Genomic DNA, 15,959 nt, shown 5'->3' with positions numbered 1-15,959 from the left:
GTGGATGGGGGACATCCGGCGGAAGGTTTTTAAAAATCACTCCAGTATGCACTGGACCATATATGCGCACATGCAAATATTTTAATATTAATACAAGCAGCTTCGCATGTGCGCATATGAGGTTCAGCACATCACAAAGGGATTTTTTTTTTTAAAAAAAACCTTTCCTCGGATTTCTCTGTTCTCCCCATTGTTTATCCAATCTCTGTTTAATATTATAATGTTTAAAATAAAGAGTTTCCAAGAGTTCTAATTGCTCTCTATTCATGCTTCCTTTAAATCAGCTGTATGTCTGTTTGACAGCCCAATCAGCTGATCAGCTGTTTTGAGCTTTTTAAAATCGGACATGTGCTGGAGCAGACATTTTCTTTAACAAAATGAACAGCTTAGTACACAATTTATGTCACACTATTCTTGCAAACTACATATAATGTATTAAACAACTACAAAAAGACTACTTCAAGTCAAAAAATTCTGATGACATTCTGGTGTCTCTTGTATATGGAGAGTGCTATTGCATATTTCCTAATCAGCCCAGGTTTAAATGTGAATGACTGAACAAATAATGAACCTCCCAGATATGTTTTTGTGTTTTATTATTGCGTGCAAATGAAACAAGACCTGTTCCTTGGGGTTATCTCTCATGACAAACTAGGGAAGTAAAAAGAGTACAAACCATGGCTTGTTTGCGGGAGAGACTAGCCATAGTACAAGGTCCTATGGTAATAAACAAAATATGGATAAAACCTTCAATTTTGCTTGCTTGTAGTAGGAAAAATCAGCCAACATTTGCTAGCCTTCACTGGCTGGTTTAGAAATGGTAAAATCCTCAAGAATTCAGATGCATTCATATCTTAACTGTTTCAACATTATTTTCCATCCAAGGAAATGAGTCACAGCATGCATGGATGTTTAGTTTTAAGAAAAGGGTAAGAGTTGGGTAACATTTCACCTCAGAGTAAATAAAATACTTAAATTTATTTTTGCCCAAGGTCCAAGCTTGAACAGGTTTAGCTGCTGAGGGATCTGGAAGGAAAATCACTGTGTCAATAGTCTTTGAGCTGAAGCCCAATGGTTTCAATTAAGCTTTTGGCTGAAAGGAATTCAGACTAATTATTGCACACGAAAAACCTATATCGAGACTGCATTCTCGTCACTTAGTAGGCTCTAGGCTAGGATCCTTTGTTTTCTCAGGTAGACACCAGTGCACCACCATTTCACCTGCACAATTAAATTTAGCTGGAACTAATTAGGTGCCACTAATGTGGAGTAATAGAGCTCTCTTCCTCTTATGGCACTAAATCCAAGAGTCACCAAGTTAATGTTTGACATAAATACTGCATAGTTCAACTCTGGAATTTGCTGCCTCAATATAACATTTCTGTTCAGATTATCTGATCAACTATACAACTCCATAATGGAGAATCTCAGGCTGAATCCAGCCTTCCTAGAGTCCCAACAACACGATTCCATAGATGGTCACAGCCCTTTCCCCATGAGGCCATTGCTTCATGCTTCCTGTTTTTTATATGATGTTTTCCCCATTCCAAAAAATCTTTGAAATATCTTAGCTAAGACTTAGTTACAACGAATAAAAGCTTTATGAAGAAATCTGATAGTATTTTGGTCCTACCCTTTTGTGTTTAGTCTCATTCCTTTTGAAACTTCACTGAAATTGTATTCAGCCTTCAAACTAAAAGTAGATTCTTATCCTCCATATATATGTTGTTGAACATGGCACCCCAACTCATGGGATTCATAGTTTCCTCAAAGACAGACTGCCAAGGTGAAATGGGACAGAGTCCTTCCCTTAAGATGAACTTTTGCTCAAACAGGCCCAGGCAAACAGTAGCCCAAACTCCTTCCAACAACTACTACCCGAAATCTATAACTCCTTTTGGTGCAAACCCTGAGATGTGCACTGATTCGAACCAGCGCATATCTTCAACCTCTCAGAAGCAGCCCATTTATCGTTCCTCACTCTTTAGCAACTAAGTATCCAGTACCTTGAAAAATTGTATTTTTCTACCCTAAAAGTATTATTTTTAGGTGAACAGTAGGAAAAAAGGATAATAAAAAATAGCTCAGCTCTTCACTTGAAATTTGCGACTAAATCTTTAATGTTTCCATTTTGGAGAATCTACACTGTGGAATTAATGTAGTTTGGGACCACTTTAGCTGCCATGGCTCGATGTTTTGGAATCCTAAGAGCTGTAGTTTGGTTCACAGTTCCCCAGACTGTTGGGGGTCAAGATATAGTTTGAAGAAAACATGAACTAATTTCTATGCACGTATGAAAACATGAAAGAACAATACAATATTTAAAATGAAGAACAATTTTAACCAACATAAGCTTAACTTAAGCACTGCAGACTAACTCAGCCAAAGAAATCAGCCATAGCAGAGCACTTGATGAACCAACCTGGACACAGTATATTATTTGAGAACACAGAAATGCTCGACCACTCCAACAACTATCTTGTCAGACTACACAGAGAAGCCATTGAAATCCACAAGCATGTATACAACTTCAACAGAAAGGAGGAAACCATGAAAATTAACAAAATCTGCCTACCAGTATTAAAAAAACTCCAACATCAGAACAGTAAATAAGGAGGAACACTCTGAAAACAGAAGGATTCCACACATGAATCAATCAGGGGCAGCTAACAACTCTGAACAAAGGATTTCCCCAGGCCAGGAGGTGAATCTGGGAAGGCCATTTAATGCTAATCAAGGTGATTAATTACAACATTCACACTGGCCGACAAGAGTTCTTTTCTCCACCCAGGAACTTTTACAGATATATAAATCTTCCTGCTTAGTTTCTCCATATACAGTACCTCACAACCTCTGAGGATGCCTGTCATAGATGTGGGCGAAACGTCAGGAGAGAATACTTCTGGAACATGGCCATACTGCCCGGAAAACACACAACAATCCCATAAGCTTAACAATATTTCAATGGGAAGTGTGGGAACTGCAGCCCAGCATAGAGAGAGGACTGGCTTCAGACTCTCTGCTGAGAATGTGAGTGATGAATTTCTGCATAATATCCCATTATAAAGAAATAATACCACTAACACACCTTCTCAAAAGACTCCACCAAGTGTTTTAAAAACATGTTTCAATGTGTTTTATGATTCCTGGACGTGAGCAGAACACCTATACAGGCTGAGGCCCCATGTAAACTGCCATATAATTCACTTTCTGAATGCAGATTTAACTTTTTAAAATTGTGTCAGAAGCGACTTGAGAACTTACTGCAAGTCGTTTTTGGTGTAAAGAACTGGCTGTCTACAGAGACGTTACCCAGGGTACATTCGGATGTGTTAGCTGAGAGGCTTCTCTCATGTCCCTGCAAGCTAGAGCTGACAGAAGGGAGCTCACTCCGCCTTGTAAAGTCAAACCGGCAACCTTCAGGTCAGCAGTTCAGCCAGCACAATGGTTTAACCTATTGCACCCCTGCGGCTTCTGCAGATTCAAATGCAGACTTACCTGATTTGAACTAGATTATATTAAAGTGTAGACTCCTATAATCCAGTTCAAAGCAGTTATTGTGGATTATCTGCCTTGATATTCTGGGTTATATGGCTGTGTGGAAGGGCCCGGTGGCCACATCGCTTGAAGATAATTTTATACACAATATTTTTGTTCGTGAAACAAAGTTTCAACTTCCAAAGACTATAATTAGCGCTCAATTGTATTTAGGATGAGGCGTGACTACGTGTAGATGGCCACAGGTGACGTTATTTCGGGGGAGGCAAGCGAAATCCACACTTCCAGGTAACAACGTCGAGTCACAAACCGGATTTGCTGCTCCTTTCCCTCACTGACCTCAGCAGACAGACGCTTTCCCAAGCCACTCGCGCATGCTCAGTGAATTTTTTCCGTCCTTCCGAGAACAGGTAGAACCCAGCCGGCCATGGAGAAATATGGCCGCTGACGCTACTTTACCCATATTAAAGATGGCTTATTGCGGAAGTCCCGTTCCCTTACGTCACGTACTCTGCAGAAATGGCGTCTCGCAGATTCTATGCCAAATAGCCCGGAAAAGGGGGAAAAATGGCCGCCGAAGCTAAGTTACCCACAGTAAAGATGGCATATTACGGAAGTCCCGCCTCCTTGCGTCACGTATTCCTTGTCTTGGGTTTGCCCTTTGGCGGAAGGGAGGCGGAACTTCCTTTTCTGCCCTGAGAGAAAGAGGGAAGGGAGGGAGGCAGTGTGTGTATATATATGTGTGTGTATGAGATTCGGAAAAGTACCCAAACGTGGGAGCGGCGAGCGAGAGTGCGTGCCTCCGCCCGCCAAGGCTGCGCGCGCAACCCAGCCGGTGGCAAGCGGAGAGGGAGGCGAGGAGGCGCGAGCGGGGCAGGCAGCTCTGAGCGGAAGAAGGGCCTCGGGCTGGGGATGGAAGCGGAGAAGATGGACGAGAATGAATGGCGCTACCACGGGGAGGGCAACAAGAGCCTCGTCGTCTCCCACAGACAGGTGAGGAACCGGGGTGGGCCGCCTTTCCCCCCACTCAGGCGCTGAAGGAGCCGCCATTCTGTCAGGAAAAGGCCGAGGGAGAAAGAAAGAAAGAAACCGCCTTCGTTTCTCTTCTGGCTTTTCCTGTCCCCTTCACTTTCGTCTCCTTCTGGGAGGGAAAGTGGCCTGTTTCAATGCCCCCCCCCCTTTGAGGTAAGATACAATGTTGTGTTGTAGTTTGAGCACTAGACTATGGGCCCTTCCACACAGCCCTATATCCCATAATATCAAGGCAGAAAGTCCTATATTATCTGAGTGTGGACTCAGGCCCCTTCCACACAGCTGAATAAAATCCCACATTATCTCCTTCGAACTGGAATATATGGCAGTGTGGACTCAACCCAGTTCAAAGCCGATATTGTGGGATTTTCTGCCTTGATATTCTGGGTTATGTGGCTGTGTGGAAAGGCTCTTGGTTTGGGGAAACGTTTATTTTGTTCATTACTAGCTTGGGTACCTTGCATCGTCACTGGAGGTCACAGTTTACCTGGTTGTGGGTGAACTACAACTCCCAGAAAGGAAGGTCCGTTTGCCCCAAACCCCTCCAGCAATCACATTTTGGCATATCAGTTATATATGCCAAGTTTGGTCCAGATCCATCCGTGCTTGGGTTCACCGTGCTCTCTGGATGTAGATGAACTACAACTCCCCCAAATCAAGGTGAGGTTCCCCCAAAGATCTGTATTTTTGAATGTTCATGGCAGCTCTCTGTGCCAAGTTTGGTCCAATTCCATCTTTGGTGGAGTTCAAGAGTGCTCATTGATTTCAGGTGAAATATAAATCCCATTACCTACCTACTCCAAAATGTCCAGGCCAATTCCCCTCAAAACCCACCAGTATTCAAATTTGGGCATATCGGGTATACATGCCAAGTTTGGTCCAGATCCATCATTGTTTGGGTTCATAGTCCACACTGGATGTAGGTGAACTACAACTCCTAAAAATCCCCCCAAAGACCTTCGGTATTTTTTGTTGGTCATGGGGCTCTGTGTTCCAAGTTAGTTCCAGGTCCATCGTTGGTAGGGGTTCAGAGTGATCTTAGATTTCAGGTGAACTATATATCTCAGTACCAACAACTCCTATAAATCATGGTGAATTCTCCCCAAACCCCTCTAGCATGTTCAGTTGCTGATCAATTCCTCTGTTTGCTGTGCATCATAGAAAATAATAAGAAAGGGTTATGGGAGAGGCAGTGGGCAGGTTCATGCAAATTCCACACCAATGGAGAGAGTAAGAAACACTGGGATGTCTGTGGTGGAGGAAACAAAAACAATCTAGGATGAAATGGTCCCCGTATAAACGTCTTCACTTGGGTGGGGGGCAGTTTGGTGTTTGTGGAAGATATTGGCAGGGCTCTTGTACATGTTCATGGCGCTCACTACAATCTGCAATGTCATTGAAGGTAGGGCCAATTGTGTCTCCTGAGTAGGGGGAGCTACAGCTGTTTGTAGCAGCAGGAGCTTGTCAGTGTAAGTGGGCACCTCAGCCACACACATACATATTTTCACTTTTATTATGTGTACAGATTTCTATCCTGCTTTTTTCCTAATTTGGGACTCAAAACGGCAAAAAACATTACCTACCAAAAATAAACATAATTTCCAAACCGCAACATATCAAATGAAAATGATAAAACCCGCAATATGCATAATAAATAAAGTACTAAGATACAGTTTAAACATTCAATAGACTAAAATGCTATCTAATGTCAATTCCTTTAGGCTGTAGTCAAGTCCAATTGCTAATTCGCACATTGCACACATGAAACTGCTGCTTACAATACTACTATTCTCCTTTAGGGTTCCTAAAAGAAAACGAGGGAGTAGTTCTAACCTCTTTAGGACGGGAGTTCCAGAGCTGCGGGGCCATCACCAAAAACGCCTCCCCTCTTGTTCCCACCAACTGCACTTGAGATAATGGTGGGATTGAGAGCAGGGCCTCTCCTGAAGACCTCGTTTGCGGGCTCATAGGAGGAGATGCGGTCCACAAAGTAGGTTGGGCACAAACCGTTTAGGGCTGTATAGGCTAATGCCAGCACCTTACATTGCACCCAGAAACAGACTGGTAATCAGTGCAGTTGTTTTAACAGAGGTTGTTCATTCTCGATATCTATGCCACCGTTTTTTTTAACCTTAAAAACTGTGGCATAGACATTGAAAGCTGAGAAGTCCCAGCCCTTGAGTGCTCTTAACTGGAGATCAGCTGTGACCAGCAGTGCTGTGGAATTTGAAGAGGTAGAAATGGAGGGTGAAAAGGAGAAATGTGCCAAGAGGATGGCATGTCAGGTCAACCCTGACTGGGACCGCCTTTCACCTGGAAACCAATGCCCTCACTGTGGAAGAATATGCGGGTCAAGAATAGGGCTCCACAGTCATCAAGACACTACACTTGGAAGGCCATCATACTCTGACCACGAGGGATCGTCTAAAGTAAAGTTTGTTCCCTATACCCAACTCCTGTAAAGAGTCTGGCAGCTGATCTTTGAACCAGTTGAAGCTTCCAAATGCTCTTCTGGGGCAGCCCCACATAAAGCGGGTTACAGTAGTCTAATCTATTTCCTTTATTTAGAACTCTAGAGTTGAAGGAGACCCTGAGGATCATCCAGCCCCACCACATTCTGCCATGTAAGAACACACAATCAAAACACCCCCCACAGATGGCCATCCTGCCTTTGCTTAAAAACCTCCAGAGAAAGAGATCCCACCACCCTCCCAGGCAGAAGCCTATTCCACTGCTGAACAGCTTGTACAGGCAGGAAGTTTTTCCTAATATTAACACATTGGAATAATAGAATCCTAGAGTTGGAGGAGTCCCACCCCATTCTGCTGTGCAGGAGCACACAGACAAAGCATACCCAACAGATGTCTACCCAGTCTTCTGCTAAAAAGCCTCCAGAGTAGGAGACTCCACCACACTCTGAGGCAGAGAGTTCCACTGCCGAAGTTCTTCCTAATGTTCAAGTGGACTCTGTTTTCCTGCAATTTACTTTATTCTTACTCCACTTTTCTCCCAATATGGGGACTCAAGGTGGCAAATAGCAGACATGACACCATATAATTAAAATCAGAGCAAATGGATTGAAGTTTGAATATGAAAAAAAAATGTGTCATGGAACATAAAATCATTACATTTTAAGTGGCATAATCCACCCCAAATCACACTCACAGCACCCACCCCCAACAGCTTGCCTCTCTATAGGTGTGTTTTCAGACCCACTAGACAGACCACATTCTGTAATGAGTCATTATTTGCGTTGTTTGTGTGACTTCAAGGAGCTTTGACGACCCCAGCACAGGATTTCCTGGGGCTCAGAGAATGTGACTCACCCAAGGGCATTCAGTAGATTTCCATGGGCATTTGCAGATTTGAACTCTGGTCTCTGTATGCATATTCCAATGCTCAAACCACTACACATGCTGGCTCTCTAGTCTTTGAGCACATTTACTCCATTTTAAACTATGAATTTTAAACTGGCCTTTTATTATTTGATGAATAATTTAATCTTATTTTTAATATATGCATTTTAATTTGGTTTTAAAAATGTTTTTATCTGTACATTTTAACTTGTTGTACCCCACCTCAAACCTTGAGGCGAGGTAGGTAAGAAATAATATTATTATTATTGAATCAGTCAGATTTAATGAAATCTTGCTCTCCATTCAACAGTGAATTAATGGGAATTCTATAGTCTATCTGACAGGATGCTGAATACTTACTGTCTAGAATAACTATAAATAGGTCGGGTTTTCTTATTTCCCTCACCATTCAACATTGAATTAATGTGAATACGCTAGTCGGAACTAACCAGCAGGATGCCAGATACTGACTTTTGCAAGTAACTAAACAAACTGCTTTTCATCAGAAATATTTCTTTGACATCCAGATTTGCATTTGAAATGCAAAATGAACTTAATAAAGTATCATCAATGGGGAAGAGAATCTGAAATCTGGCAGGAGCGCAAACCTTTGAATTTTGGAAATGTTAAATCTCAAAAATACAGAAAGGCAGAGTGAAACATTGCTCTTTCTCTGTGAAATATAGATTACAAGCATATGCCCTACCAAAATAAGTACCTCCTTCATTGTGCCTTTGGATTTATCACTTTATTTTTGGTCTGTGTCACTCTGCTGTCAAGGATAGTATTGGGTAACTTCCCAGGCTGCTGGAAAGAGTGGGTGCGGAGAAAGGGAGAGTGTTAAGAGCAAGTGGTTTTAATGCAGATCATAAAGAGTTCAAGTCATAGTTTTAGGACAGTTATACTTGTTACGATGCCCTAGTCATAACACTATCACTGCATAGTGATAAGGAAAAATCCATTATAGTGCATGTCAGTATTTTTTTCAAGGATCCTGTTGTTACTCATAGTAATCTTGTCACTGTTTCAAAGAAGTAAATTTTAACATCAAATTACAAATCTTCCAAAGAATATAATATTTGATGTTTAGGCACTTAATGCTGTATTCCAACAGAAGAATATGCGTACATTGAATCTCTGTACAGCTAAAAAGTTCGCTGGGTGTGATTTTGACCAGCCCTTTTTACAACCTATCATAGATTACTTCACAAGATCCTTGTGAGGTTAAAATGAAAAGAGCATGAATATCAATCTTAGCTACTTAGTTCCACCTGGAATTTTTCAGGGAAGGAAAATGTGCAAATGTTATATATAGTAATATGGCACATTATTGCATATATGCCATAAAGTGATGTGGGTTTTGGGACAATTGTGAATTGAAGTGGTTTTGAAAATTCTTGTAATGTTCTAAAATCTAGGACCTAAAATACGCAATACAGATTTTCCCCAAGTTACACACAAGATAAATTCTGTAGGTTTGTTCTTAAGTTGAATTTGTTTATGAGTCGGAATAGGTACATTTTAAAGTGTAACTCCAGCCACATATTTATTTATAAGCCTTGGATAGCATAGGGAAGGGTTAACCCCCCCCCCCCCCCCCCCGCCGCCCCCGGTGGTGTTTGTTTTGTTATCTGTGCCCCTATTAAGAAGATTTCACCTTACTTTGTGTCCCTGTGATAACTGGATTTTGAAACATTTCGCTTGTTGTGGAAACAAGGATTGGTAGAAAGCTTCAGTGGAAACACCTTTTCCCCATGATAACTCGTCCAGGTATATATTTCCCTTCTTAAGGGTAGATTTTGTTCACTTCCTGTTGTCTCACCCCCATTTGTAACTGAGTTGTTTGTAAGTTGGGGACTGCCAGTAATCCTATTTATATATATTTGGCTTATAGTTACTTGGAGAGAACTTTTGAATATTCCAACAAATATGTGTCTTTTGCAAGTTCTCCTCCTTACCTGCCATTAAAGAGTTGGCAGCTGAATGGGAGAATTGGATACATTAACTGACACCATCAGAAACCTTTCAACTGATGAGAGCTTATAAGGTCTTAGAATTCAGAAGTTCTGTGAACTCTCCTTTTGCTTCAGTTGATATAGTTTTGCTAGACCATGCAGTTCCATGTTCATTTGCCTTGCAGCACTTTGTGCTTTTCCTGCACGGCAGGGGGCTGGACTAGATGGCCCATGTGATCTCTTCCAACTCTATTCTTCTATGAAAGGCTGATATCAATCAATGTGCTATGATTTCATATCAGGTTAAATTTATAACTTAATATTAGTTTGTATTTGTTTTCGTTCCTTCTCATTTTTAGACTAATTAAACATATGTGTATGTGGACATTCTTATTAGAGACAGTCACCTGAAAGACATAACAACTGCCAGTTATGCTAGCATCTATTCATTATTGCTAATAAATTTTACAAAATAATTGTTTCCTAGACTAGAAAGCATTAAGTATAAAAAATCTCCAGAAATGTTGACATGTTACACATTTGGACTTTCTTGCCCTCTGACTCTGCAGTCCTATGATAGAACTTAGCAGTTTGGGGGAAGGGTAATTTCCTAGATCAGTGATTCCCAAATTCTAGCTTCCCAGGTATGTTGAATTTCAACTCCCAGAAGCCTCAGCTACGGGATTTTGGAGCTGAAGTCCAAAACTAAACTTTGAGGAACACTGTTCTAGATTAACTTTCATCAGAGGTCCTTTGCAAGGAATTCCTTTTACATTCAGATAATTACGATTTCACCCATCAGCACTCAAATAATTAACTTTCTATGTCTCAGACACAATCCAATTTTGAATTTTTTAACCTGTGATATAAAAATACTTACTGTAAAGCTTAAGTTCTCTATTACTATGTAATACACAAATGTTTACTGGAAAGCTTAAATTCTCTTGTTAACCTGTAATATATAAATGTTTGCTAGAGTTTTATGTTCTGGAACCCTGGACAAATGTTGTGCATGCCTTCAGCAAAGAGATATAGGCATCTCCTCCCTTAGATGCCCATCGTTTCTTATTACACATAGTTTGATCCAAGTAAGCATTCTTTTAGAAATAAAAAGCTTATGTCAGAAGAAAACATATGTGTGTCATAATTTGTAAAATGTAATAAAAAGTGTGTGTGTGTGTCCTTTTAAATGCATTGTGATTTCCCTATCCCAGAGTCTCAACCTGTGGGTCCCCAGGTGTTTTGACCTATAACTCCCAGAAATCCCAGCCAGTTTACCAGCTTTTAGGATTACAGGTTGAGAACCACTGACTTATAAGATGCATCATAGTTGTAGTCCACCACTGCCCTACCCTGTAGCATCCCCAGTAAGTATCAAAATGATAATCACGTTTGCATGCCTTGCGTAGCCATAATCATAAATTGTACTTCATATGAAACAAGCCTCAGTTTATTTTCTCCGTTTCTACTCCTCCTCCTTTTGTCAGTTTCTGTTTTGCGGTGGGCAGTTCAGGAGAAAAAGGAGGGAAACGTTAAAGGTTCTTTCTAGGTTTAAATGTAATAAAAAGGCATGCATTAAGTAAGTTGTGGAGTTGAACAAGCCGTGCTTTTCATTGTTAAAAGTAAAAAAAAAACTAGCTATGACTTATTTGCAGAGAAGAATTCAGGTGATGGTTAGGTGTCTTAAAGTTGATTACAACCTATGGTGACTCTAAGGGTTTTCATGGCAAAATTGGTTCAGAGGAAGGTTTGCTTTTGGCTTCCCATTAGGCTTTCCCAAAATTATCCAGTGGCTGAGCAGGGATTTGATGTAGTGGTTTGAGTGTTACATTCCAACTCAACCTCTACACCATTCTGGCTCTCTGGATTCAGAAAAAAAAATCTGAGTCAAAATTGAAAAATGCACAACTTGGTTTCCTGTTTCATGCAAACCTATCTTGTAGAAAGCACACCTAATCTGACTTTCATGTATTTTAACTTTGCTTTTTCTGACACAAAAAACAACATTAGGAGCTTTCAAATACAACTCATATTTTTGTAATTATGGTGCTGCAAAAGAGACAGGAATTTTGCTTTATATCCCAAGATTACACCCTTGCATGGATTTAGATTAGTTTTAATTTGAATAGAAGCTTCTGGGTAGAATACACAGATAAGGATCAGCTCTGTTGTAGTAAGAAATGTATAGAACATGAGTGGTTCTCAATCTGTGGGTCTCCAGGTGTTTTGGTCTACAACTCCCAGAAATCCCAGACAGTTTACCAGCTGTTAGGATTTCTGGGAGTTGAAGGCCAAAACATCTGGGGACCCCCAGGTTGTGAATCACTGGTCTAGTCAGATGGTGGGATGGGATTTGATGAGTCTACTATTTTTAAAATAGGGCAGTATTCCATTTATACTTTGTCTTGGATGGAATCGTTCAAAATAAGATGTAGAAGAAAGTTTGGTATTGATTAATCTGTTAAATCTACCGTATGTGTGGTTGCACATACACACAAAGAGATAGGCATTTTAGTCTTTTTCAGAATAAAAGGGAAACAAAGAGTGTGGAAAGAATCTAGGAACACCTATTAGACTTATTTAGTTTTAGCCTCAGCTTTCATGGATGTGTATTTCGTAATGAATGAAAGACTCTGTCTCCTGTTCCAAGATGTCATTCTCCTAGCTGGAATACAAGAATGCATTTGCAAGACTAATTCCTCTGACTGGCAAATGTGTTAAGATGAAAAACAAATTTGTTAGTTACCACATGAGCTACTTTATTCCAAGTTATTTAAGTAGAAGTAAACACCAATTGTTCATTGTACCCATATTAATCATGCTGTGGAAATAGCCGTTTTGTGACATTTTTGTGAAGACTTATGCAGTGCTTCCAAGTACTTTCTATGAATGTTAAGACTTATCTAAAGCAAGATCAACAAATCACAAGCGATTGCTGGTAAACCAAGTGTAGCTGTGATAGGGAGACTTTGTGAGCCGGCTAGCATGCTGGCAATGTTTACATTCATCTTACTTCAAACAATACAATGGCGGGGTGGGGGGGGGGATGATGAAAGTATTGCTCCCCATAATAAAAATTCTGCTTTCTGAATGAAATTTTCCTTCACACCACCAATTTCTAGCATTGCAGAGCCACTGAAAATCATTCACACACAGAACTTTCTCTTTGCTACACTTGCATTTCCTTGGTCATTTTTGTGCCCCTTTTCTTTGCATTCATAAATTGTATTTCTTATGCCCTTTCTACATTGCCATACAATCCAGGTTATCAAATTAAATAATCCACATTATCTGCTTTGAACTGGATTATGAGAGTCTACACTGCCATATAATAAAGTTCAAATCAGATAATATGGATTTTATATGGCAGTGTAGTAGGAGCATGAATGTCAACTAAAAGTTTGAATTAGTGCAGTGCTAAAAACTTAGAGACAGAAAGGAAACTTCGTTTTCAGGGCAGCTATCTCTTCATTCCCCTCTTTTCTGGCAACTAGATTTTAGGACATAATGTATGCCACAACTTAGGACTGAGTCCCTTTAGGGAGAGAAGGTGAATTATAAATAACATTTTATTATTATTGTTATTATTATTATTATTATTATTATATTGCTGTTCAATTAATCTTGAAGGCATAGAGATACATGCATGTTCCATTATGACTGAAGATGTACTTGGATAACATAAAATGTCATATACTGATTCGCATAATTCTCAACCTTGGTGCTAAAATGCTGGATAATTAGAAATAAGATTCATCTAAATTGAAAATCTAGTATTTGGCACCTACAGCTTCAAGTTTCATATTTTAGCAATAGGTTTCACATTGCATCAACGCTGCAAACCAATAAGAGTTCAACTCTGTTCTCAGCATCAATGTCCCAGATTTTTTTTTTTCGTGTCAGGAGCAACCGGAGTTGCTTCTGGAGTGAGAGAATTGACCGTCTGCAAGGACGTTGCCCAGGGGACGCCCGGATGTTTTGATGTTTTTACCATCCTTGTGGGAGGCTTCTCTCATGTCCCCGCATGGAGCTGGAGCTGATAGAGGGAGCTCATCCACACTCTCCCCAGGTGGGATTCGAACCTGGCAGCTTTCAGGTCAGCAACCCAACCTTCAAGTCACTTAGTCCACTACGCCATCTGGGGGCTCCTGTCCCAGATGAGCGCCACAGATCATACACAAAGGGTTGGGTGGGAATTGCACTGTGCAGCTCAATAAACTTTGAGCAAACAGGAAAGCAGCTTAACCTGCTTTAAACTCCAGGGTGCCAGTTCTCTAAATGTAAAGGTGGAGAACAGGATCTGCAAGGGCCATTCACAGGATGCCATGTAAAGGCAGAATTCTCCACATATTTGTTTGTTTTTGCTATCCCTACCAGTCAAAGTAAATGCAGTTCTAGCTAATTTCTCCCACATTTTTGCAAGAGCATATGAAATAAATCTTAGTAAAGATAGCAAAGTTCCATATATACTCAAGCGTAAGACCTGTATAAGCCGAAGGCATGTTTTGCAGCCAAATTTATGGATATTTAAGGTAATTCCACTGAGAGAGGAAAAGGTTGCTTCTGTCTCAAGATACTGTTGCCCCTGGCTGCTGCTGCTTTCCCATCCAGGGATTCAAATAGGGCAGAAATAGCATTGCACTGGAGAAGATCAGTGCTTCAGATGCTACAGATGCACAGTAGTGTTGACTAAGAATTTGTTTCCCAATTAGTTTGGAATGCCAGATGTGTGGTGTGGTTTTGGTATACAACAAACCAATGCTTATGCAGATCATCTCATAAGCCTTCTTTCCAAAAATTTCAAGAAGCTCTCTCTATATCTTCAGTAGCATGTAGTAGTTTTGGGGATTAGCTTTGTTTCCACCTTGTTCCTACCATTGCTTAAGAAAATATTTAAGGATTAAGTAAGGGGAAAAATTAAGTTGGTTGTGAGCAGAACTACAATGACAGTAAGTTGGAGCAAAGACACAAAGCAACAGTCAGATAGTGAAATTGACCTTTTGATAACTGGAGTCAGACACAGTATGCATTACTTTATATACTTGCGTATAAGTCGATATCATGTATAAGTAAAGCAAAGGTTTTGGCGGCAAAGCTATGGATTTTGGTATGACCTATGAATAGGTTGAGAGTAAGACTTTTGAGAACAGTGGCTTTGGATCAATTGATAGGCCCCGATAAACACTTTGCAATGGTGCAGTTAATCTTGGATACATTATGACACTATTTGTAGCATCTTTTGGTGTCTGGATGTGGACAACCAATCATTTCTGCTGTATTAAAACTAATCATATCCTCAGAGAAAATGAAACAAAGTCCAGTTTATAAATGTGTGTTGGAGAACACTACACATAATGTTAATTTAGAATTTGAATGGAATATAATTTGTTATATTAAATAAGCCACCGAGAAAGTGGCTTTAAAACTCTTTAAAACTCCTTTAGACCTAAAAGTACATTTGGTTCAAAAATAATTTTGGGAATATTGCACACATTTCTACTCTTCTAAAAATAAGTTGTTTGCTTCAACTAAATGTTGGTGATATAATTTGGACAATACTTTCTTATGAAGGGCCATGCAGCGTTTATGCATGGCATTATGTTCATTTTGTATTAGAGGAATCTTTGACATTGTAGGATGTGCATATCCAAATAAATGAGATCTCTGTGGTGGGGAATTTAACTGATAGTTTGATTGGATCCTGTATGCTTTTATTATTGTAGACTTAGCTACTGCTACACTGCAAAGGTAAGCTTTCGCTATTCACACTATAAAGATAAACATTCACTATTTATTCATTGATGGTCAGATGGTGTTACTGCTTTGAGAACATTTGAATGTGTATTTTATACAGACAATTTCAAAATAATATGTAGACATATAACTAGCATACATTACCTAATGAATTTGTTAGCTCCATGTTGATATTCTATATACCGTACTTCTCCCAATCCCTTCTCTTTGAATTTATATTCTAAAACCCTGTTCTTGTAAAACCAGTTCCCCTTGTTATTTAAAGAAAGTTTTGTATTTACACTTTTCCTTTAAATATTTGAATTTAAAATGGTATTGTTTCATTCTTTAAAAGGTCATTTTGCCACATGGGTGTAAGTGCCAT

General features: G+C 39.9%; 1 protein-coding gene across 1 annotated transcript in view; it reads left to right on the top strand.

Moving 5' to 3' along the window:
* Positions 1 to 4,176: 4,176 nt before the first annotated feature.
* Positions 4,177 to 15,959, top strand: part of ippk (inositol-pentakisphosphate 2-kinase) — a 46,003-nt gene continuing 34,220 nt past the window's right edge. Inside the window, exon 1 of the mRNA XM_003217657.4 lies at positions 4,177 to 4,491. Coding sequence (XP_003217705.2) covers positions 4,237 to 4,491 — 255 coding nt within the window. The 5' untranslated portion in view covers positions 4,177 to 4,236. The remainder of the gene's footprint in view (positions 4,492 to 15,959) is intronic.

Source organism: Anolis carolinensis, chromosome 2 (genome assembly GCF_035594765.1).
Source record: "Anolis carolinensis isolate JA03-04 chromosome 2, rAnoCar3.1.pri, whole genome shotgun sequence".
Lineage (NCBI taxonomy): Eukaryota > Metazoa > Chordata > Lepidosauria > Squamata > Dactyloidae > Anolis > Anolis carolinensis.
Note: the sequence above shows the minus strand (reverse complement) of the source record. Positions and strands in the feature narration are given on the sequence as shown.